Raw genomic sequence first — 25,435 nt, 5'->3', positions numbered from 1 at the left:
CTAACATAAGCCACTTATTACGTGGTAGTGCCAGGATTTGAACCCAGGTCTACAGATCAAAAACCCAGGTATTCTTAGCACTAGTTTCATATCTTTTAGTGTAAAAATGACAAATGAATGCAGCATTTGTTTTTTTACAGAACTGTAAAGGTTCTCACCTCCACCCCCCTCATCCTCAAGCTTTCAGTTGTTCCAAAGTATCATATGTAAAATGTGTTAAATTTTCCCAAAGGGCTAAAGCTGGCAGAATGAAATACTCAGTACTGTACTGTGGAATGGAGCCCAAGAAATAAAACAAATTAAACACAGTCAGTTGCAATAAAAGTAAAATATTAAAACCTCAATTTCCCTGCCTGCCAAAGACTGCATCCCTTAGCCCCTATCAGACACACAGAAACCCCAGTGACTGTTGATTGTGATGCAGTAATCCAGAGACAGCCTGGATCTTTTTTCCTTTTTTTTTGACTTCACTTGACATCACTACTAGGATGCAAACTTTATCAATCATAGAACCACCCCTACCTAGCCACAGAACAGAAGGGCCACAATGATTTTTTTCTGCACATAGTGAAGGCACCAGGCAAGATGAAAACAATGGGCATGAACAAAGAAGTCAGAGAGACCTGAGTGTGAATTCTGACTCCATCAACCTAGGGCAGTCCTTAACTTACTCATCAGTTAATACTTCTTCATCTTGAAGCATTTGCCTCTGGAATGAATGAGATGATAAAGGTAAACCAATAAGCAGATGTCTGTGACACAGTTGGCACTCAAGAGGGAATAGCCTCTCTGATGATAAAGACAATTTATAAACTCACTCATGTTCATTAGTAAGTAACTGCTTGTTTGTTTTTTTAAAACAAATTTTGTAGTAGACTAAAGAGGACTACAAATTCTTACTATTCTTCCCTTTGAGAGTTAGAGTCCAATACCTCTCCTCTTGAATAAGGAATGGTCTTAATGACTCCTTTGGCCAATACAGTGTGACTGAAGTATTGCTCTTGGGCTTCCCAGCCTAAATCATAACAGGCCTTGTAGGTTTTGCCCTGGCCTCACAGCTGTGAGTGCCATGTAGTAAGTCTGACTACCCCGAAGCCTCTACACTGTGAAGAAGCCCCCACTTTGTCATGTGAAAAGGTCTCAGGGAAAAAAGATGTTGGGTGGGCCCCAGGCTGGTCCAGCCTCCAGCCCATTGTGGAATCTCCGCCAACCCCTACCCAAATGGCAGGTGCATGAACAGTGTAAGTGATTGTTGTTGCTTCAGTCTACAAAATTTGGGGGTGGTTTGCTATGCAACAAAACAACCAGGACACTCTAGCAGGCTTTTTCCCCCAAATTAAAAACATCAATTTGCTATGTTACATAAAGTAACAGTAAGTTTACATTACTCCTGTAGTTCTCAAGTCTGTTTCTGACACTGAAAGAAACATTGTTTGTGGACAACTTTAATCCAAGTGTAGCTTAATAACTGGCTGAGGAATGACATATACCAGCTACTGAGTGTGTATGTGTGCCAGAGATTAAATTAACTTGGGTTTTACTGAATATCCAATTCTCTTGAAAATAAACAAATGCTGTAACAACCTCTCATTTTTATGAATTTGTGAAAACCATTTCTCTGAAGGCAGACTAATTGACCTACTGCCCCAGTGCTTGACTTCTCCATTCTACAAATGTGGGCTTCTCCAGCCAGCTATCTAGAAACCAGGGTGGTTTATTAGGGGCCACCACCACCCACCTCCTAACTAGCTGAAATCTGCCTACCCTGGGCTGCTTGTGTCTTAGGCAAGCCTGCAAACAGTGAAACTGTTAAGACAAAGTTGATTTCTGCAGCATTCCAGTTAAGGTTTGAGGAAAATCCCTTTAGTTTTTACAAAGGCTCCACTTAGGAAGATAGGCCTCATTAGCATAAGACTTGATCTCTGACCCATGGAATACTTAACTGAAGCCTTTTAAGTAACTTACAAACTTATAACATTACAAAAACTTCGGGGCATATAGTCAGCATAGGAGAACTCAAGTAACATTGTGCTGCCTCTCAAATCTACAAGCTCTCTTTCATTTCCTGTTTTTTTCCTCCTGCAAAGCCTGCTTTCCTCTTCTTGGATGGGGGTTCGTGTGTGTGTGTGTGTGTGTGTGTGTGTGTGTGTGTGTGTAATCCTATCTAACCTTCAAATGTCCACTCTCCCATCAAAGCAGTTAATTATTCCTTGATGACATTGCTTCTTCAATCTATAAAGCCAACTTTTTAACAAGCAGGCTTATTATTTTTTTAAAAAAGGCACAAATCCACAGTCCTATAGGATGCATGAAGAAAACACGAGAGGCCATTTAACTTGGTGACGTTTCACGGGCTGAAAACAGGGTGATGGGACCTGTGGTTCAGGGATTAGAATTCAGTGGCAGAAATAAGTTAACCTGAATGCTTTCTATAAAGTGCTTTGCACTGGGGGTACAAAATAACCTGAATAATAAATTCTAAGGGCCCATCTTGCATCTCAGTCTCTTATGTCATTTTTTAAGCAAAAGTTAAAAAGGAACCATCCAGCCTAGGAAAGATAGGCCTTCTATATACCTCAGCAAAAACCAGATAAGTACAAAATCTGAATTTCCAGATTCTTCCAACTCAATGGCTTTGGTTTGACCTGGAGTGGGCAATGTCTATTGTCCCAAGTGGGTCAACCTGAATATCAAACCTACCGACTGGTATTGGTTTTTACATTCACTCAGTAACAACTGCAATCCCAAAGGTTATAGTCACTCTGGGGCAACTGGAGATCTGTGCCACAATCCACAAAACACATGAGCAACATGCATAAAGTCATAATCTAACATTTCATTCTACCATCAAACCTAAAGAAATCATATTTTTATCACTCATTACTTAATAACACACATAATTAAGCAAAACATTCCAAGTCAGAGGTTGTACAGTCACTGAATGGTAACAGGTTCTATATGACAAAATCCAAAAAACACAGCCTACGATTCCTTTTCTGTGAGGAACCTACAGAAGATCATACTGAAACCCTTTATTCTGCCACAAAGCCAAGAGCAATAATGTTTTTTGACGCTCATCTTTAAATTAACTATGCTTAACATGCCAACTTAGAATGATTATAACAGAGTATACATTACAACTGATGCCCAAAACAATAGAATGACTTAATACTTGATAGTTTAACTACCTAGACGAAGCAGAGGGAAATTTTCTATTGAGCAAACTCTGGTCTTCCTCCAGATAATGTAGAAGTTTCTGGCACTGGACAAATAATACTGGTATATTCTAAAAGAAATGTGGTATCAACTTACTTAATAGTTGGCAATAGAGGGCCTGTAAACTTCTCTTCATGGTATCATCTGGTCCTGCGTGTCCTCCAGTTTATTCATGATTCTGTCTAGGAAATGGGAAAAGAAAATTGTTACACCCAGTGAACATAATCCAAGTCAATAATCAGAAAGAACTCCACTCAACATGATCCTGGTTGTAAAGCTTAAAATATCTGACTTTGAAGAGGAAAATCCTTGGAATGGATATAATTTATAATCATCTATGTTAATATAAATATCAATTCATCAATTGGTTAAAACACTACTGAAAGAAACTCATGAACAACTAGATATGAGAGTCTGACTTAGGAACTTTTGAGTACTTCCAATTAACCTCCTCCTGAATCTAGAGATTTTGTTTTGAAACAGGAAAAATAAAAAATTTCTAATCTTATTTCTGTTATGGTATTCAACCAAACAGAACAACCCCAAAAGCTTCACCACACTTGAAACTGTATTACATTAAATAAATTTTCTATTATTTTCTGGTTATAAAGGATAATCAAGTATAGAATATTTGGAAAACATAGCTAAACTAAGTAGAGACAATATATAAGAAAGTACAAATTACCTATCTCTGCAGCCTTTCCATGTGCATTTCTATTTATCTGTCTTATCTTTTATTTTTAAGTAGGCTCTACTCTCAATGTGGGGCTTGAACTCACCACCCAGAAATCATACCGACGGAGCCAGCCATCTTCTACTGTACATTCTAATTTTTCTCCTTAGCAGAAAAATCTTGTGTTACCATTACTTCACTACATTATTTTAAATGGCCCACAGTATTTCTTTAAGGTAAATTCCTAGAAATGCAATCACAAGGACACAATTTGAGGCTTTTGAAATATACTGCCAAATTACCCTTCATCAGTACCAGTATATGAGACTATCCATTAGACTACAACCTACCCAATAATGGAAATTTATAATTTCTTTACATCTTTGCCAATAAATAGGCAAATATTTCATCTCATTGTTTTAATTTGCATTTTATAAGTTTATTAATCATTTGTTCTTTTTAAAATTTTTAGTTCACATTTGACAAAGATACTTTTTTTTTGACAAAGATTCTTTGGTAAAGCTCCTAAACCTTCTCCTAGGTTCATCCATCACTTCCTTATAAAATCTAGGTTTAGCAAGAACTCTGTTTGACCAGAACCAGAAGTCAGTTTGACCAGAACCCTCTTCTCAACATATGATTAGGTTCCTTATCCTCTATCAACTCACAGGTGATAATTACCCTGGCCTGTCTTTAGCAAGAATCTTGTTAGGTTAGCTTTGCCAGAACCCTTTACCCCTGATGTTTTCTCTTAGTAATTTTCCATCCACTGACCTCCCCACCCCCCTAATTCTTGGCTATAAATGGTCACCTGCCCAAGCTGTATTTGGAGTTGAGCCCAATCTCTCCCCAACTGTAAAATCTCATTGCATTGTTCTCTATATTTATCCCAATGGTCCTGAATAGAGCCTGACTCACAATCTTTAACAAATGTCATTGAATATCTTTAACACTTTAACATTCTCTATTGGTATGCTGGGTTATTTTCTCATAATGCCTCAAGCGAAACTGATTTATCTTTCAAATATTTTTGCTGAGATATAATTCATGTATTATGAAATTCAGCCTTTCAAGTATGCACTTCAGTGGTCATTAGTATATTCAACTTGTGTAACCATCACCAGTACCTAATCAGAACATTTTTCATCACTCTAAAATAAAACAAACTAAAAAAAATCCCCCAAACTCCTATGTTTATTAGAAGTCATTACCCTTCTCCCCTCCTCCCAGTCCCTGGCAACCACTAGTCAACTGTAGATCTGCCTATTCTGTACATTTCATATAAATAGCATCATATAACATTTAATTTTTGTATCTGGCTCTTTCACTTAGCATGTTTCTTAGGTCCATCCATGTTGTAAGGCATGCTTATCCCCCCTTTTTGTGAAAATGATAAACACACTCATACACATCCACACACACCGATGGTTAAAGAGACCTTCCTTAGTTCAGGATTACAGAAACAATTGCCTATATTTTCTTTTTGTATTTTTTAATTTCCTTTAGATCTGTTTTTGGACTTTGTGTTACATTTTATGTCTCTGTTTGCTTGTTCTTCCACTATAACAATAAGTGCTGTTTAAATTAAACTCTTGGTAAAGTTTGGACCTCATTATTATTCTTTTTAAGATTTATTTTGTTCTCTAAATTTGTTTTTCCCCTAAATTAACTTTATCATTTTATTAAATTCCAGAAAAAATATTAGTATTATAGTTGTAATTATTTTCTACTTGTTTTAAAGATTTGATCTCCTCAAAATCCAAATGTGGTAAGGAGAATGATAAATACAAGAGATTTCAGTTCTGAGAGACTAAGAAGGAGGGGCGAAGGAGTCCAGACATCAGAAGGCTGAAGAGTTGATACACAAAAGGTGCTGAGAGTCAGAAAAAGAACAATTTGGGCAGGCTGGGTGGCTCAGTGGTTTAGCACCGCCTTCAGCCCAGGATGTGACCCTGGAGACCTGAGATCAAGTCCCACGTAGAGTTCCCTGCATGGAGCCTGCTTCTCCCTCTGCCTGTGTCTCTGCCTCTCTCTCTGTCTCTCTCATGAATAAATAAATAAAATCTTAAAAAAAAAAAAGAGCAATTCCAAAAGACAGAAGTGAGACCTAAGAATAAAAGATAAAATGAGAAATTTCCAAGAGGAGATGACCCATAAACTTTAAGATGCATAACATTTAATTTTTCATTGCTTGTTTTATGCTGTTTGTACTTAAATACATCTATTCTCCATAATGCTTATCTACCACCAGTACTCTCAAAATCTCAGCAGAAGTCTTGTACAAAATAGCCTTATATTAGTGGTACTCAGCTGGGCAATGATAGAACAGAGACTATCTCTCAACACAAGGGAGACCAGGAACAGGAAAAGCCATGGGAATCATAAGCAATAGTTAGTGGGCATCTATGGAGGACTTAGGACATAGTAAGTACTCAATTGTAAAGCAAGTAAATATACGAATGAATAAATAAATAACAGGAAGCAGAGACACAATTGTTTATATTGATCAAGGAGAACATAAGACCCTTAGTCATCTCTAGAAATGCTTAGTGATTTTTGAGAAACAGACTTTTAAAAAAAAATTTATTTATTATTTATGATAGACATAGAGAGAGAGAGAGAGAGAGAGGCAGAGACACAGGAGGAGGGAGAAGCAGGCTCCATGCCAGGAGCCTGACGCGGGACTCGATCCCGGGACTCCAGGATTGCGCCCTGGGCCAAAGGCAGGCGCTAAACCACTGAGCCACCCAGGGATCCCCGAGAAACAGACTTTTGACAACACATGAAATAGAGCCATTTTATTCACATATCAAAGGAACACTGAGCTCATAAATCCAGGACACTTGGTATCATCTGGGTTATACAGGTTTATTCCACCTACAAGCACCATGTGGCTTATATTTATTCAAAATTAATCTTTATTTAGATCTTTTTGTGGAGTTTTGCAGTGTTTTTCCTTGAGTTCTACAATCTTGTCAAATTAATTCCTAGGCAAAAAAAATTAATTCCTAGGCATTATATATATGTGTGTATATGCACACATACATACATATTTGCCACTGTGATGGGATTTCTGTTTCTATTATATCTTCTACTTTCCTCTATATGAAAATGAATGAATTTTGTATATTCATTTTGCAACCTAACCAAACTTACTTAGTTCTACTGATGGTTTCTCACCTGAGTCTCTTGGGTCAGTTGTTCTGCTTTGGATAGATGGAGAGGCATAATGGGATTCCATCTAAAGCCATTTTTTAACCAGATAGTAGGAAACATTAATTGTATCTGGTCCCTTAGGGAATAAATTAGGAGCTCCAAGGATGACAACTAATTTCTGGGATGAAATTCTAAGAAAGTATAGTTTACAGCTAAGAGGCTGAAGAAAAGAAAAAGAAAGGAGGAGGATTAAAATATTTGCCCAAAGATGCAGCTACAGTGGCACAGGTGGGGGCCTCACTGATTATTAGCTCATGGTAAACAAAGAGGTGCAAGTAACCTGAACCACTCCCTAAAAAAGGTGAGCCTAACAGAATCCTGCCTTTCCCTTCTTTGCTTAAATGGAACACATATGTATTCCATTGATTCAGGAAGGGAAATTTTTCTCTTTCACAGATCACTTAAAGTGTTACAATTAGAACAGACCATATATATAGCAGAGAAGAAGTAATAAAGAGCCGAACGAAAAGCTCTGTTATATGATATGCAAATTGACTTGAAAAGACAAGTTCATAGAGAATAAGGAATACCCAGGAAAAGCCTGGAAAACAACAACATAAAAACACAACTAAGCAGGGACAGGGGAAAGAGGGACTGCCAGCCCTACAGACATTAAAATATACTCTAAAGCCTCTACCTTATCAAAAACAATTTGATTTTAACACATCAATAGACCAAATTACATGAAAATTTATATGATAAAGGAAGCATATTAAAGAATAGGCAAAAAGATGAACTTTCTGAGATAACAGCAGAATATAAGATAAAATTGTACTAATTCCAAATACTGCACATCAGCATAAATTCCAAAGAACCAGACCTTTAAATGTAAAAAATGTAAATAAATACTAGAAGTAAGGGTAAATTCTTCTATTGGGAATAGAGAAGATTTGCTAAATTTAAGTCAAAGTTTGAAGCAAAAGGGAAAATATAAACTTTATTACATAAAAAAATTCCAAAATAAAAACTGTAATTAAGTAAAGATACAAATGAAAACCTAAAAAAAAATGTTCAGCAAAGAGTTAACATCCCTAAAACTTATTTGTAACCCTCAAATCAATTCTCATGGTGCCTTAGCAATCATTTGCATACATGCTTAGAGTGGGGAAAATTGGAGTTGCTCAACACACATGATCCCAGCTGAGGTTAAACAAGGCAATGCTCTGTCATCACCAAGTGCTGTCTAGTACTCCGAAGTGCAAGAAGGCATGAGTTATGGGGCTGTTGGCTGTGAGTTCAAAACTAATGAATTGACAGTATATATTACATAATGTATCTAGAAATACTGTGTTTCTATAAACAGAAACACATATAAAACTAAAGTTATGTATGTATCAATTAACAAAAATGTGACCTGAGGCTGGGCCTTAATTTCCTGAGAGCGATAGCTTGGTATTCACTAGTTCAGTATTGGTGAAAACTTTACAGAACATTAACTACCATGAATCGTGAGAATTAACTGCATTTGAGATGAACTCTAAAATATTTTGTGAGGCAAAAAATGAAGATGACTAACAATTCAGGCAAATAGCTGGCACAAAACAGAACAATGGCTCTCCATCTCTTTAGGACCTAGGAAGAGCTGATTAAGGTGATAGCCAACACACCTTATGGTGCCCTTTGGGAAAATGAAGTGGGGAGAAGAACAGGAGAGTTGACATAGCAACTAAGCTCACAGCCCTGCAAAAAAGTTTGGAAAAGAGCATACATCTCCATTTTATAGGCAAGGACACAGACACCAAAAATTCTGTGTTTGCTTGAGATCATACCTATCAGCTGTGAGACCTTGAGCTAGTTTCCAGACTTCTCTGATTGGTGGATTTCTTGTTTGTAAATGGGGTAAAAACAGTACTTAATGTGCCTGCTGCAAAGACTAGACAATGCATGCAAAGCACTTGTCCCTGTGCCTGGCACACAACAAGTGCTCAAAGCAAATACCTAATAGCAGAAGGCAAGATAATAACACATTAGGCCACAGCTCACCGACCACCTCTTAATTGTGCTTTTCCTAAGCTAGAAATAAACTTTGGAATATTATCCAAATAGTCCCTTTTGTTAGATCTTATTTAAATTGAATTCAGAATTTACTTTTATAAGTGGAACTTCAAGTTTGTTATTCACAATTCATGCCTTTGTCTTCCATAAAAAGGGTCTGGGGAGGCTTACTAATAGATGCAACTTGTATAACAGAATTATTAGCATATCAAGGCACATTATCAGAAAGGGAGACACAAAATTATGTGGAAAAAGGGCGGATTAATTTTACCATACAGATGCCTGGGTGGCTCAGTCTAAGTGCCTGCCTTTGGTTCAGGTCATGATCTCCGAGTCCTAGGATCAAGTCCCCAAGGGTTCCCTGCTCAGCAGGGAGTTTGCTTTTCCCTTCCCCTCTGCTAGTACTCTTTCTCTCAAATAAATAAAATCTTTAATTTTTTTTTAACATAAACTGTAATTGAATAATACATTTCTCTTGGAGCTTCCTAAAAATAAAGGCAAAGAAGAGCATTTTTTCCCCTAGCTGCATAAGTAGAGGCACAGTTTGTATTCTGTTCAGAAAAACTACCCTTTAAAAAAATGCTACCCTTCTGTGTCAGTAACTTCTAAGAAAAGATCATTAGACAATTTTTGATAGGCATTAGCATCCTCAATAGCAGTTTTATAGAATACAAACAGAATATTCTTGGCATGGCTGCTCCTTATCAACCCACAATAAAAACTAAAGTCATGTGTTGAGTAGTGATTCAGGGAAAGCATATCAATGAGCAGCAGGCACACCATGCTGTAGGGAAAAGAATCAGGAAGGCCTGTCATTGAGTAATTTTGCTATGTGACCTTGACCAAGTTACTTAACTTCTCTGAGCATCAGCTTTCTTGTTTGTAAATGAGGCTGACTCCTAAATCAGAAGACTGCTTATAGAATTAAATGAAGTAAAGCACTTCCTGTGTATCTAGTACATGGCACATGTCTCTCCCTTTTCCCCCAAGTGAATGTGAGAATAGAGAAAATTAGGAAAATGAAAGGAACTGATATTTAGCAAGTCACCCCAGATCCTGAGTATCAGGAGCAGTGGATTACTTCAAGAAAGCAAATATGAATGCTAATTTACATAATAAATCATACATGGATACATGTGTCCACAGGGCTAAGTTTGAGTTATAATAGGTTTTTAGTCAAATTTTTTTGATACGGATGATTTGCATATTAAACAGGAATATTCTTTACTTCCATAAAGAAAGAGATGTTCTTATCATTATTCTGAAACTAGTGGCCCTTCTTTCTTCCAAATTTTCAGTTTTGAGCAAGAAAGAGTTCACTTTCCTCTGAACCTATGATCAACAGTGTGAGCCTGATTACAGTGTGTCACTTTGTCTCTCAGTCCTGGGAGTTTATAGGAGATAGTGGTGACTATGGTGAACTTGAAAGCATGAAGGAATGCTATTTTTAGGCTCTAGTCAATTGTCAGCAGGAGAAGTCTTTTATTCATTAAGCTGAAAATTTTCACAAAATTTCCCCCCAAAATTTTCAAGAGAAGCCATACATTTAGATATCTTTCCCTATTTTAAAATATTAGCAATTAACTCACATGGGACAAGGGTACAAGTCAAAAGAAATAGGACTGTGTGATTTCTGATTTATAAAGGCTTTCCTGGTAAAGAACCTGCATGAGTACTTTTCTAGCAAACCGAGGAGGAGAATGTCTGTCTGTGGAGAGAATCCTACTGATGGAAGAAGCAATACAGATCTACTCTCCACCTGAGCTTGGCTAGGTTTGTCCTCTAGCAACCTTGGAGGCCAGGATCTCACTCAGTAAACTCTGAAGAATAAAAAACCCTTCAACAGTGCTCCTTTCTTCTCTCCCCTTTCCTATTTTCTTCTCTGAAAAATAAAATATTGGAGGCTGTCAGATCCACAAGATGCTGAATTCCAAACAAAAGGGCAAAAACTGTTCACCTTCTACTAAGGAAAAGCCTACAAAAAGGAATCAATCAATGTGGATTCTGCTTGGAGGACTGAGAAGTAATTGCTTGAGTGTTCCTCAAGACCAGCTAGAGTTTATTTACATGTGCTGGGGGGAAGAGTGTTCTGCTGTCCACAGTCACTGAAGTCAGCAATGGGGTAAAAATAGGATCAGGAACCTGAGGCTTACTGGAATGACACTGACTTCTTTCTTTCAGCGTTACAATGTATGAAGACCATTTATCTCATTTGAGGAGACAGAAAGGTGCTTGTGTAAGTTGAAGAATACATACCACATTTTCCCTTTTATGGTTTGGGTATTAAAGACTATACAGTGAGGTTAGGGACTTAAATGATATTATAACAATACCAAATACTAAAGGAAGATGTTTCATCACTTTGACTGCACTGTTTATGAAAAAAGATTATTTCTTGTCCACGGCAAGCACATTCATTTTTCTTTTTTTCTTTTGCAATGCCTGAAAAACATCTCCAGAGATTGAATTTTAGGACCTAAAAATATGTGTATTTCCTTTGGGAAGTATTTGTCCTAAAGATGTGCCAAGTTTTTACAATGGAAAGGGAGGGAAGGCCATATGAAATAAGCAAAACTCTTATCAGAATGTTTTACATGTGGAAAGAACATTTAAATCATGATGCATGCTTTGAAACATGTAATATATTTCAGTATGTGAAATTAGTCATAATATCATAGTCTTTGCTAAATTTTAATGTTGATCTCAAAAATATTTTTTTCTTCTATTCCTTGTCCTTAGCTTCTCTCACCCCACTTCAATCCACACAAAGACTTCTGTAATTTTTGAGCTAGTGTGAAGACAGTTTTAATTTATGGTTTTGGTTTAATCTTTTAAAATATATAATTTACATCAGGTGACTCCAGAGGATAGGTAGTCTATTAAATGTACAGTGGGATAAAAATTCTAATGAAATGAAAAATTATGTAGGCAAGTGAGGTGGTCCAATATAAAACAGATATAGCCTGAAGTTTGAGGTTCTATGGATTCTACTTCAATCTGCAGGCAAGGCCATCAGAGGAGGGCTGTGCTGTCTGCTTCAGCTCAAAGATGTCCTGCAGCTCAGTGTCTGTAGTATAGTATAGAGGGCATGAACCAGGCATTTGATACAGTAGATTTTAGGAAATTGGACATGAAGGAAACGTAGGGGAATAGCCAATAGAAACCTTAGTTGCCCGGAGTACCTAAGTAAATAGGTGGTTTTCTGGTGGATACTCAACAGCCTCTGACAAGACCTTCCATCTTTTGTCTAGGGCTAACCCACAGTTGCTACTGTACTGTGCAAAGTCACTCTCTATGTGGTACAGCAGCAGGTCATCACTCCAATGATGCTCACAACACCTGGGGAAGGGAGGAACAGGTAAAGCCATTACCCGAAGAGTATGGATTAAGATCACAGTCCCACAGTGAAGTCACAGTATTCCAAGCATTTTTGATGCTTCTCAACTTTATGCCTTCCTCCAGGAAGTTTGGGTAAAATAATACAACCAAAAATAATGTGTTTCATCTCATCTGTGAGGGACTTAAACAGCTCATTTAACTATGTTGATAATTAGACCTTTCTTTGGTAATTGGATGGGCTAGAAGAAATATCTAGAAGTAACAAAATTAGTATTCCCAAAACTATCTGATGGTCAAAATCTTTTTTTTAAAATAGATTCCTTAGTTTTTCCCTCCTCCCTGGGATTCTAATGTGTAGTCAATCAAAACCAAGGACGCGTACCCCAGCCTAAAAGAGCACTACAGACACAGTGAGGCCAGTCCTGCTTGTTCTCATTCCTGAGACTGGCATTTTACAAGAGATGGAGGAAGTGGGATAATTGATGAAACCAGATTTGTAAGTTATGTTTAAAACAGAATATGACTGATTCAGTGTTTCTTAAATATTTAGATCTACAGCCTCTCATGCAATTCAAGTTTTATGCAACATGAGTTCTTTGTGATATTTTAGCCAATCTACCTTTGATACACCTCTCACTTATCCTTGCTACTTGGCTTCATAGGGATGTCAGGAAGATTAAGGAGACAATGACTAAACAGGGAGAGAGAATGAGGTGCGTGAAGTAAAGGGGGTGTGGAAGCTATATGCAGACTAAGAGACTGGCATAAAGCTGAAACCACCCTAATCGTCAATCACTTGTTCCCAAGGTACTGATGTTCCTTTTCCTGAAGACTGCATTTACAGGGGAAACAGAGTGGGGAACCATGCTACAAATTCTGAGTGGGAGGATAGGCCACACTGAAAGGGCCTCCTTCCTGTGGGGACCATAACCAACCACATAGAGAAAAGCAGGGCAGGAGTATATAGTATAAGCAGAAAATAGACTGGAGATCCATTTCTTTGTAAAATAGAGTGCTGCAAAAGAGTAAGCACCGTGTTAGTAGCAGAGAGATTAGGGCTGGGAATAAAAGCAAATGAGACATCATCTTTGCCATCAAGGAGCTTGCAGTTTAGCAAGGGGAACAAATATCATGGCGAAAAAAGTCACTGCATAGCCAGCTTTGCCCCTACCAGCTGTACAGATTATTACACTATATTCTAGAACATTTTTTACTAATTTAGACACTGAATCTCAAGAAGGGTAGTATTTTTTCTATCAGTAAAACAGGCATCACACCTATGTTGCAAGACTGTTCTGAGAATGAAATAATACATCCACAGAGTTTAGAGCAGAGAAGTACAAAAAACATGTCCTATACCTTCAGAGTAAGGCAAAAAATGACATTTTCTGGAAAGTACCAGGACAGGTTTCTGAAGGAGATGGAATATGAGCTAAATGTGCAAGGTTAAGAGGGATTTTGACTAGCAAAGGCAAAAAAGTACAAAGTTGCTGAGTGAGGACAGTGAGACAGGAGTTTGAGGATAAGTACATTAAACAACAGAAGATCTACCTCTGACTGCTTTAACATTCCTAAACAATGCAATTTGAATACGTGACTCTCCAGCTTCACAAATAAGGTTGGGCTAATGTTCTCATTTTCTGAAAGAAGGATATATGGAGGAGAGGACAAAACTGATAGGGAAACAGCAGGCAGTAGTTAAGAAGCAAAGAGATAGAGGCTGGGTCTCCAAGGCTCAATCTTCCTTGTTCAGAACAACAAAAAAATGCCTACTAAGCATAACATTGTTGGAATGTCACTGTCTTATAAGTCTCATGCAGCTACAGGACCCAGAATCATCCCCATTGATGTTTATACAGTATTAGACAACTGCCACTGGGTGTTGCCAAACCCAAGTTTACACCTGGATAGATGTGATCCTGCAGCTGGATCCTCAGATTGCTAGGGCTAGCATTGTAGGCTCATTATCACCATTTCATTAACTTCATAATAATGTCACCATATTGTTTATACTAGCTGTTCTAAAAATGTAGTCCTTAGACCATCAGCAGCACCCAAGAAGTTGTTAGAAACGTAAATTATCAGGTTCCATTCTAGACCCGCTGAATCAGAAACTCTTGGGATAGAGGCCCAGCAATCTATGTTTCAACAAGCCCCACAGGATGTATGATAAAGTTTGAGAACTTTGTTTTCCAGAAGTAAATTTCTGGACCCATTTTTATGGCAGGGTTTTACTCTTCAACCGTTACCTTGGACAAATCATTTACATTTTCAAAGGACCAATAAAAGAGGAAAGAGGCAGTTGGAACAGAAAGGCCCATTTCCAAAGTCTCTTTCAACAATAACATACTATGATTTATAAGTTCACCACTGGGGAAAATGTTTACAGTTCATTAGTTCAAACAGATTGTTGGTGCTGGCATTTGTGGCTCTTGTTGAGAACATTAGCATAGCGTATTTGAATTCTAATGACTGATTTGAAAATACCACCCATTTCCATTATTCAACTTTTTAAGCTAGTAATATTAATGCTGTATGAGTAACACCTATATGGGAGGTGGGAGGTGGCATGTATTAAAACATGGGCTTAAAAAAAAAAACATGGGCTTTGTAGTAGAAAAACCAACAAGATGATTGCAGTGTATTTCCTAGTCTCTGTTGTGGTTATATGCATCAATAAGAACTAGACCTTTCACTGAATTAAAATTCTAAACACAAGCTGCCAGAATGGATTTAAATGATTAAATCCTAGAACTACTTTCAAACAAACCTCTTAACCAGAATCTAAAAGACTCAGCAATGACAGTCAATACTTAAAGGTGAGTCAAATGTGTAAGCCATTTGTGCCTTGCAAATCAGCCCAAATCAGAAGGGTGAAATTCAAAGCTCTAAAAATTGAAGGAAACTAAGCTGTACATCAAATACATCAGACTGAGGACAAATCAGGATTTTTAAGAATAATTAGCCATCTGTTTTCCAGTGCTGTCCCTTCTCAAGCTATTGATACACAGAGCCATGTGGATGTAGGCTATGCAAATTAAAAGGTAGGTTCTGGGAAGGTAGAAATTTTTTGTCTTGTCTACTGCTATGTCCTCTGTGCTTAGAATAGGGTCAGGCACATAGTAGGTATTCAGTAAATGCATAAATGATCCTACAAAATTGATACAGATAGCACTGTCAAGCAGAATTTTCCGTAATGATAAAAAAAAGTTCTGTACATTCTACTGTCCAAAACAGTAGCCACTAATTACAGATGGGCTATTGAACACTGAGAATATTGCTAGTATAACTGGGGGGAATGAATTTTAAATTTAAAATGAAATAGTTATATGTAGGCACAGTTATAGAGGCTGAGGAAAATGAGTGTGTGTGTGTGGGGGGGGGGGGGACAGAAAAACGGTGTGTAATTCAAGAAATTTATTATCTATTATTTCTGACCGGGAAAGTGGTTCAGATAAGGGCATACCGGGTGGGCAATGCTTCCTGGGCTTCAGATTCTTTCCACTTTTCCTAAAGTCCGTTGCAGCAGTTGCTGAGGCAAAGAGGACAAATTTCAGACTTAAGGAGAGATCACATTCTTCAATCACTAGGGACAAGGTGGTGTTGAACCCACAGACAAAACAGCTGGTAGAAGAGTGACTGCTATATGGCCAGAGACACTAAGAGTCTGCAGAAACAAAAGTAATGAAGAACCTGGGACTTCCCTCTTGGCTCAAATTGTTCTTGTGTTCATTCCCTCAAATATTTTCTCATGCTTCCTAAGTGCCAGGCCCTGTTTTCTTGTTTTTCTTTCTTAAGGGATGGTATTCCAAGGACTGATCCTTGCAATTGAGTTGGGCCTTGAGGTTCTTGGGCTTGTCACAAAATAGATGAAATCCTGGAAAAGAAAGGGCTGCATCACAAAATGAAATGATTAGAGCCATTTAGTGTTAACTAAAAAGAGAGAAAAAAAAAAGGTATGCCTTTTTTTCTGTACCCAAACTAGTGAAAACTGATTGTTGCTTATGTGGCATAATGCCTAAAATTATAGCATACTCCTATGTGCTGCCTTGACTTCTGATAAAATCAGGAAGGCCTTGAATGGCCTACCTCCCCACTTTGGATAAGGTTCCTTAGCTAACCAACTCTCTTTATCAAAGGTATCAGGCATAGTTCCTTTTCTCCCTGAGTAACTGGTTTTAGTTCCTAACAAGCAAGTGGAATTATTCAAACAAGCCAATCACATCTTCTCAGTAACCAGGCAGCATCTCACCCTCCTGATAGCACAAACCTGCCTCCTACTGGCTGTTCACACTGTTCCAGAGTGCAGATCCTATGTGGCCCTGTGTGACATGCAGTGTTCTCATTTCCCAGCTAGGAGTATATGTGACTCATCAACTGCTGTTGATTGCATGCACCCAGTATTGTGTATTTGGCAATATCCAAACCCTAGGGTGGGATTCCTCCCTCACCAATGGAACAAAGAGGAAGTAATTAAAACAAGTTCTACGTATTTTTACAAACTCTTCATAAATAATTCATCAGTTGTTGCTGGGCAAGATATAATTTATTGACACTCAGGACAATCCCAACTCTTCTGAATGCTGTTATACATCGGGGCATGAAACTTGGAAAAACAAATTTCTCAGAGGGCCTTGTCATCAAGATTAGATTCTCACTGATTAGAAGCACAAGCATGACATTTGAAGGGTAAAAGAGAAGCCATTATTCCCTAGTAGCAGCTGTGGGTTAGCACTAACTAGACAAGAGATAGAAGGTTTTGTCAGAAGCTGTTGAGTGTCCATCAGAAAAGCACCTATTTACTTAGGTACTGTGGTCAGCAAAGGCTTTTATTGGCCATTCTCCTATGTTTCCTTCATGTCCAATTTCCTAAAATCTGCTGTAGCAAATGCCTTTGTACCCTGGTTCATACCCTCTTGACTTCACCTTTGATTTCAGCTATAGTTGCATGGTTCCATACAGGTTTCAACTTCAGGTGGCAGCATTTCACCTCGAGTGCAGGATACACATTTCCATTTTCTATTCTAGCATGCCTCTGACATTGCTGGTGTCATGGGAGTTAGTTGGGGCCACATACATACGTGCAGCTCAGAAATACAGGGAATTAATAGCCGTGGGGCAATTCTTGGGAGCCAGTGGATACATCCTCCTACCTTTCGTCCTGTGGGAAGAAAATTCTGGAAGGTATTTTCTAGGTTTCTCAGTAGGTTCTGATAGAATCAAGCTCCCACGATGCAATCTATACAATACATCCCTGTTGGCCATTCCTCTGCCTTATTTCCCACTGCTGATCCCTAGGATCAGCTCCCAAATAACCTATCTACTCATAAGTCCTTGCCTCAAGCTTTACTTTAGGAGGAATCCAAACTAAGTGGATTTCCTGAGCTTTGTTCCTCCAGCCCTCCACAGATTGCATAAGCTTCTGATTCCTTGTATTAAAATGTTTCTTATTCTTCACATGTAGAGTGGCTTCTGTTTTCCTGACCCCACTATGATTAATATGGTTACATGATTTTCCATCACATATTAGATAATTTTATTTATTATTCTGTGAATGTACACTTAGAGGGCAACTATTATTTTACTTTTGTTATCTTTAGTACTTTGATTACTATGGAAGACATTATTAGTAGTTTTATCAATAGACATTCTCCCAATCTTTCTTATTAACAAAACCCAATTTGGGTTAACTTGAAAATACAGCTGACTATAGGAGTGCTGAAAATACTGACTCCATCTTTGGCCCTCCATCTTGTTCATGTTAGCTCAGTGACCTCTCTTGGGACTACATGTTCTGAGTACCATGAAGATTAATATACATACCTTAGAAATGCCACCATGTCTGGAAAGAGGGGAGGCTTGTTTTGACCTCCCATGACCCTGTTAGAGATAATACAGTCTTTCTCCTTTCTGATGTACAGGTTGTGCCAAAAGATATAATTAAAGGGTAGCTGTCAATTAGGTCCATGTAAGCCCTCTGAGGTGCAATCAAACCCTTTCATCTCATTATAATGTTCTTTTGTGTGTCCCCTCACTCTATAAAATCTGCGGACTAAGGTCCAGATTGTGTGGAGAATAACTATTGCAGCTGCTGTGGACTGTCTTCTACCCAATTCCCCTTGTGAGTAAGTTAACCTGAATAAAACTCTATGTAAACTGTATGGAGTGGCCTGCTTCATTTTCAAGTCTCAAAGTGCCTTCTCAGTTTGCGAGATACTTTACTATCTCTCCTGCACCTTCTAACACTGACCCACACCTTAATTTTAGTCTCTCTTGAAGCTAGGAGAGACAGTTCTAGTTAATGAGAAACAGAAGTTCACCTGAGATTTCTAGAAAAGTTTTAGCTGTCTTGCTTGTCCTTTTCTCTTCCCATCTGGAACAATGGCATGAAATAAACTTACCATCTATAGCCACAAGGGACAATGAGGACAAAAGCTACTGCTTGGGATGCCAATGGTATAAAGGAGTTGCCTCAGGAGCCCTGAATGTTGGTCTCCCCACTTCTCTCCCTCTTTTTAAAGATTTTATTTATTCATGAGAGACACAGAGAGATAGGCAGAGACATAGGCAGAAGAAGAAGTAGGCTCCTCCAAGGGAGCCCAATGTGGCACTTGATCCCAGAACTCTGGGACCATGCCCTGAGCAAAAGGCAGACGTTCAACTGCTGAGCCACCCAGGAGTCCCTCCCCACTTCTCATTATGTAAGATCTATGTCTGTTTTGGTAAGCTGCTATAATGGTTTCCTTTATAGGGCTGAGTGCAATTCCCTACCTGATACATGGTCTTCATATTTTTAACTTTGAATCATTTCCTTTGACTTGATTCCTGGAAGGAAATTGCCAGGCTGGTCAAGAGAGATGTATATATATAAATTTATAATACATGTTGCTAAATTATTTTATAAAAGGATTACATCAATCTAATTGGTCACCATCATAATTTGAGACTATATATCCTGGAAAGGGACTTTGTACTTGTTTTAATAATTATCTTGCTAACTAATTCCATTTTGATCACCAGTCTAATATACTATTAGTAAGTCCTAAGCTTATAGGCTATATGGAAAAGCTCTGTGGAATCCCTAATCATGACAACTGTCAGCATTTTGTCCACTCAAAAAAGCAGCACATACTATGATATCCTTACAATGATATTATCATAGGATGACTACTAAGGCAGTCAGCATGACGATCTTCAAAAAAAAAAAAAAAAAAAAAAAGAAAAAGAAAAAGAAAAAGAGAAAAAGAAAAAGAAAAAGAAAAAGAAAAAGAAAAAGAAAAAGAAAAAGAAATTCCCCTACTGCTTCAACCAAATAGACTACTGTCAAGGGAGACACAGAAATGAGAAGATATGGAAAGAAAACAAGGAGACCAGTGTGGCTAATGGCTTACTAACAGTCAAAGGCTCTATTTCTATCCGCAAAAGATGGAGGGAAAGGTGGAAAAGTCCCTGCATCACTCCAAATTAAGAGAGAACTGTTAGATAACAAGAGACAAAGGTGCGGCATTTTTATCTGGCAGCTCCAGAGCTACAATAGCCCAAGAGACATGAAATAAACCATGGTACAAGAGATCACAGCCTAATAGACATGATAATGGCTTGCCATGTGTGCAAAATCCAGCCTCATCTTACATCTGAGCTCATTTCCTCCTTTTATTGGCAACTGTAAGAGGAAATATCCTTGGCGAATAAGTCATCACAACACTGCTTCATGGCAGAGACTCCTGGAATGTCATTCATTTATTTATTATATTCATTCATTCACTAATTTTCCTGCATGCCTACTGCCAGTAAGTGGTAACAGTACACCCCCTGGACTCAAGGAGCTTACTATCTGGGAGGAAAAGGACATATACAGAAATAATAATAACACAATGATTTTTTGCTATATTAAGTAGGATTAAAAATGTCATAGTTTCATTAGATTGAATTTATAATAAGGAACTCTAAAGCCGCTAATGTAAAAAAAGCTGTTCTTTATCAGAAAGTTGGTACTCAACCCATGTTTTGTTTTTCACCACATACAGGTAGGCTTTCTAGCTAGTAAGAATGAGGAAACTTGGAGAAAAAAGAATTAGCTTTCTGCTGACTGGAAAAGAAAATTATGGATTTCATAATGGCAAAAATATCAGAGGGCTTTATTTCCTTTTTTAATGCTCATAAATTTAAATATTCAGGAAGTTGGTTTAAAACATATAACAGAAAAGACAACTTATTTCTTTGTCTCATTTGGAATGAGTGTAGTCACTAGAGAAGAAATGGAACTTGAAAAATTATTATTAATAAATGCAGAAATCTGCCCACAGCAAAACTGCCATGAAAATGCTCTAGTAAAGTCAGGGTTTCAATGAAGTGTCCAGTGAAATTACTTATATTACTAATTTACGGCAAAAAAGTGAGGTTAAATTAAATGAAAGCTGATATGATTTAGGAATAATGTTCCTACTTTCCCCTCTTTGTATTTAATTGAAACTTATTGTTTTATAAATATGATAGATTCCAGTTAATGCCTGTTTTTAGCCAGATCAATAGCAAATCTAATTTTTATACAAAAAGCCTACTTATGTGAAAAAACATGCCCATTTCTTTAATTTAATTGGTCAGTAATTGAGAAATAAACCTAATAGTGTATCTAGAATGGTATCCCTATCATTCATGTGGGCACTGTAGGTTTAAACTACAGGTGAAAGCACAGGAAATGAATGTTTATTGTGGAATGACTGTGTGCTCAGCAATGTGCTAGATGGGACCTTTTCATTGGAGGCTTCACATCACTAAGTAGGGATTAGTATCTTTGATTCTTTGGAGTGCTCAGAAAGTTTAGGTTACTCAAAGTCATCAACACAGCTGGTAGCAGAGCCATGATTCTAGTTCAGGATTGCTTAGCCCACTGTCTTTGCATCAAACCACATTGTTCTTTTCTAAACATATACTGAATTCTTAAAAATTAGCTTTAAAAATCTAAACCTAACAAATCTCCATATCATCAGTTATTACAAAGGTTCCTAACAAATACTTTGCTTTCTTTTTTTAAAAGATTATTTTGGGGGGGAGGGGCAACAAAGAGGGGAAGAGAGAGAAGCTGACACCCTACTGAGCATGGAGCCCAACAACAAGGAGACTACAACCTGAGCCATAATCAAGGGTCAGAAGTTTAACTGACTGTGCCACCCAAGTGCCCCCAAATGAGTTTCTTTAACTGAGTTTTTTTTTTATTTTTTTTTTTAAAGATTTTATTTATTCATGACAGAGAGACAGAGACAGAGAGACAAGCAGGCTCCACGCAGGGAGCCCAACACGGGACTTGATTCCGGGTCTCCAGGATCACACCCTGGGCCGAGGGCGGCGCCAAACCACTGGGCCACCAGGGCTGCCCAACTGAGTTATTTCTGAAGATTTGTTTCTTTTGGCCCTCTATAAAGTGGTTAAAAGGTACATCTTTTCTCTTTGATTTTTATAGATTTTCTTTTTTAAACTGAAGAGCAGAAGTAACTTGAAAAAACTTTTACCTTTAAGAACAAAATTCTACCTCTTCTTTAACCCCCAACATTAGAGATTAGATCCATATATCTTTGCTTCCTTTGTCACAAGAAATAAAATATTAATTCACAAAGCAATGCTGAGCCCCTCCTAGAGCCCTGTCTCCTGATTCAGGAAAGCAGTATGTCCTTGACCAAATAACATATCAGGTAGATTCCAAACTCTCGCTGATTTTTCTATTTTTCTGCTAAGGCCAGTGACTTCTTTCTCTGAAATCACACACATATATAATGTAAACTTCCTTTCCAAAAATCCATTCATGCTTCTTTTTGTCTAATATTTCAAATTTCCTCAGCATGTTCCCACGGCATCTTTTTCTGCTTTCCAAAATATTCTTCTTCCCCATCCAGCTGGTGTTTTTACCTACTTCTTGCCATGCCGTTCAAACATGACCCTCATGTTGCCCATTTCCACCTCAATATTAATCCCCTACAGGGAATGGCCTCTTTCCTGTTTGAATTGCCAGAGGACAGACAGGTTTGCTTCAAAACTTACTTTCACTAAAATCCTTTCCAGCTGTAATTGCTCCTTAGCCTACATCCCTTAACAATCACACACATATATATATTCCTCAGAGACATAAAAATACTAGAGTTGTAAGGAACCTCAAAGGGCAACTATTTACATTGCATCACAATACAGGAGTCCTCCTTACAACACTGAAAAATAGCCAAAAAAGAAATAAAAATTGGGGGGAGGGTTGTTTCCATCTGAAATTGAAGAAATTCATGCTAAAAAAGAAAAGGTTATAAATTATTACAAATGGTATATATGTTCTTCTTTTAATCCCAACTTTTCCTGAGAGTCTGAGTTACCATTACCAATTGGTCTAACTTAGGTCAACTAAGCAAACATCAAGGATATGTAAAAATTCCTAAAACCTGTGTTATCTCTTTAAATCTTGCTGTAAATTTAGGATGCTATTTAAATGCAAAAAAAAAATAAATGTTATAGTTCATTTTTAAAGATTTTATTTTATTTATTCATGAGAGATACAGAGCGAGAGAGAGAGAGAGAGAGAGAGAGAGAGAGAGGCAGAGACACAGGCAGAGGGAGAAGCAGGCTCCATGCAGAGAGCCCGATGTAGGACTCCTGGGTCTCCAGGATCACGCCCTGGGCTGCAGGTGGCGCTAAACCGCTGCACCACTGGGGCTGCCCCTATAGTTCATTTTTAATCAAGAGTAATGTTTTGGTAGAAGCATTAGCAGAAGTATTAACCTTGCCATGAGTTTACTACCTACTTGTTGCCTACATTAGTGTCAAAGTCTGTCTGGTTGAACCTTAAGATCAGAATCTGCCATCTGGTGGCAACCAACTCAAATTATAGGTAAAAATTTTGAAGGAAACATAAGAGGACACAGAGATTAACTGTCAATATTGAAAGTAAGACTAAAATTCTATGAATGACACATAACTGCTCAGAGGTATGTCTCACCTTTTTCATTACTGCTCCCCTTAGGAGACTTTGTGGACATTTTCCCAAATGTTCCCTCTGTGAAATTTTAATACCACAGGTACACTGTGCATTTGTTTATGTATACTTATATCTATATTTTATAGCAAACAAGAGGCAGTACAAGGTTTATTATCTTTATTTGATGCAGGGTTAAGGATGAATAAATTTTAAGTTAAAGGAAAATGAACAAGGGGTAGTGGAAGGGGAGGTGGGTGGGGGTGAGGGTGACTGGGTGACGGGCACTGAGAGGGGCACTGGATGGGAATGAGCACTGGGTATTATATTATATGTTGGCAAACTGAACTCCAATAAAAATATACAAAAAAAGTTAAAAAGAACAAAAAAAGTTAAAAGATAAGCTTATTAACTATCAGTTTGCCATAATTTTGTATATTTGCATATATTTTGTGTATCTTCCTTGAACTCAACGTCAATGCTGCTTGTATGATATCCAACAAAACCCAGCAAGAGAAATTAAATACTAAGGAATAGGATTTTGTTGGATAGGGTTGAGTTTTAAGGGCCATAGACCATTGTCATGACAACAATTTGAGCTGCTCTACCTTCCTCTCCCACCAAGAACCAATTTCTCTTTGGGGCAAAACTGCCCTTGTTAGGAATGTGCAGTACAAAAGATATATAGCAAAAATTATTTCAATACTTTCCCTTATGACACAAAGTAGAAGTAAATCTAAGGAGTTGTTTTAAAGCCTGTATGAACTCTGTCACAATGAATAGCATCATTATGCACTGAAGGCCCAATTTTATCTATGGATATAAAAATAGACAATAGTTTTTGTAACACTCACTTTCCTAGGTTCATTTCTCCCTATTCCATATTCCTCTTAGGCCATTACTCTGTCTCCTCTTCCACCTCTTAAATGTGGGCATTCCTGTCTAACCTGACCTTCTCCTCTTATTTTCTTGCTCTAAACTTTCTCTCTGCACAATCCTTTCAAACTCTTCCATGTTAATTACCTCTGCATTAGGTGTCTATCTATGGATACTTTCCTGAGCTTCTTGCCTCTCTGCCTGACAACTCTTCAGAGAACTCCTGCTCAAACCAAAAACTCAATGTGTCCAAAATAAATGATTAACACATATTTCAACCAACTTCTGGAATTCTCTGTCTTGGTAATGAATTTTGTCTCTCATTAAACCAGGCTGAAACTCCCATCTTGCATATCTTATTTTAGGCAACAAATCTCATTGCATTCTTCCTTTGCTATTGCAGCGGTTTTCCTAACTCTTCTTCCTATGTCCAGTGATTCTTCAATATGTCAGATCCTTGACATCCTTGGCCATAGGACATGCATGGATCTCAGCAAAATAGCCAGCTAGAAAGAGGAAGATGCTGGGACAGGGTGGGATAGGGTGGGTCTGGGGAATCTAATCTGATTGGAAAAACTGAGTTTGAGAAACTGTGCCACTTTGGCATGTCAAAACCACACAGACTTATTCAAGCATTCTGGGCACAACAATAGCAGTGTCTGAAATAATAGAGTGGTTTTACCCCCTTGGTTCATTCGTAGCAGGGCCCAAGTCCTGGTAGCCAGATAAAATAGTCTCCTACTGATCTTTTGTCTTCTCTTAGTTTCTAAAACTCAAACCTGATCCCATACTACTGTTCTTCAAATTCTTCAGTAGCTCCCTCCGCACAGGGTAATGATAAATGGTATGAGTCTTAACCAGCTAGAAGCAGGAAGTTGGGAAGGACAGCTGGCTCAGAAAGCTCCTGTTTTAAGAACCATACTAGAGGGGATGGATCACAGGACAAGGGTCTCAGACAAAAGCCGAAAACCAAGATCCCTTAAAGGTAATCTCTTCTTTTTAGTTTAGCCACTGCAGAGATTATCCTGTGTTCTCTGTGCTCAACCACAGGAACAATTCCCAGGGCAGGGCTTAATGCTTTCATGACTCTATTCCTTCCTGTTCCCACTACCTAGAACGCTGTTCTCCATTTTATCTCTTTGTTTTATCTTTGCTTATCCAAACTCTGA

At 37.9% G+C, this 25,435-nt stretch overlaps 1 protein-coding gene and 1 long non-coding RNA gene across 27 annotated transcripts in view; one reads left to right on the top strand and one right to left on the bottom strand.

The window, feature by feature from the left end:
* The window catches only part of LOC111091938, a 33,075-nt gene extending 11,351 nt beyond the window's left edge, over positions 1-21,724 (top strand). For 2 of the 3 annotated variants that reach the window (XR_005377030.1, XR_005377032.1), the window contains exons 3-4: positions 11,282-11,336; positions 12,352-12,580. This is a non-coding gene — a long non-coding RNA (uncharacterized LOC111091938). Of the gene's footprint in view, positions 1-11,281; positions 11,337-12,351; positions 12,581-21,669 lie in introns of those variants that run through there. The other variant, XR_005377031.1, reaches the window with a different exon arrangement.
* The window catches only part of TMEM108 (transmembrane protein 108), a 343,329-nt gene that overhangs the window by 156,988 nt on the left and 160,906 nt on the right, over positions 1-25,435 (bottom strand). For 19 of the 24 annotated variants that reach the window (XM_038570880.1, XM_038570882.1, XM_038570885.1 and 16 more), the window contains one exon: positions 3,313-3,398. In XM_038570880.1, the coding sequence (XP_038426808.1) occupies positions 3,313-3,352 (40 nt within the window). In that variant the 5' untranslated portion in view covers positions 3,353-3,398. Of the gene's footprint in view, positions 1-3,312; positions 3,399-3,995; positions 4,134-15,905; positions 16,317-19,210; positions 19,265-25,435 lie in introns of those variants that run through there. The other 5 variants (XM_038570881.1, XM_038570884.1, XM_038570873.1 and 2 more) reach the window with 4 other exon arrangements.

This window comes from Canis lupus, chromosome 23 (genome assembly GCF_011100685.1).
Source record: "Canis lupus familiaris isolate Mischka breed German Shepherd chromosome 23, alternate assembly UU_Cfam_GSD_1.0, whole genome shotgun sequence".
In the NCBI taxonomy this organism is placed as follows: domain Eukaryota; kingdom Metazoa; phylum Chordata; class Mammalia; order Carnivora; family Canidae; genus Canis; species Canis lupus.
Note: the sequence above shows the minus strand (reverse complement) of the source record. Positions and strands in the feature narration are given on the sequence as shown.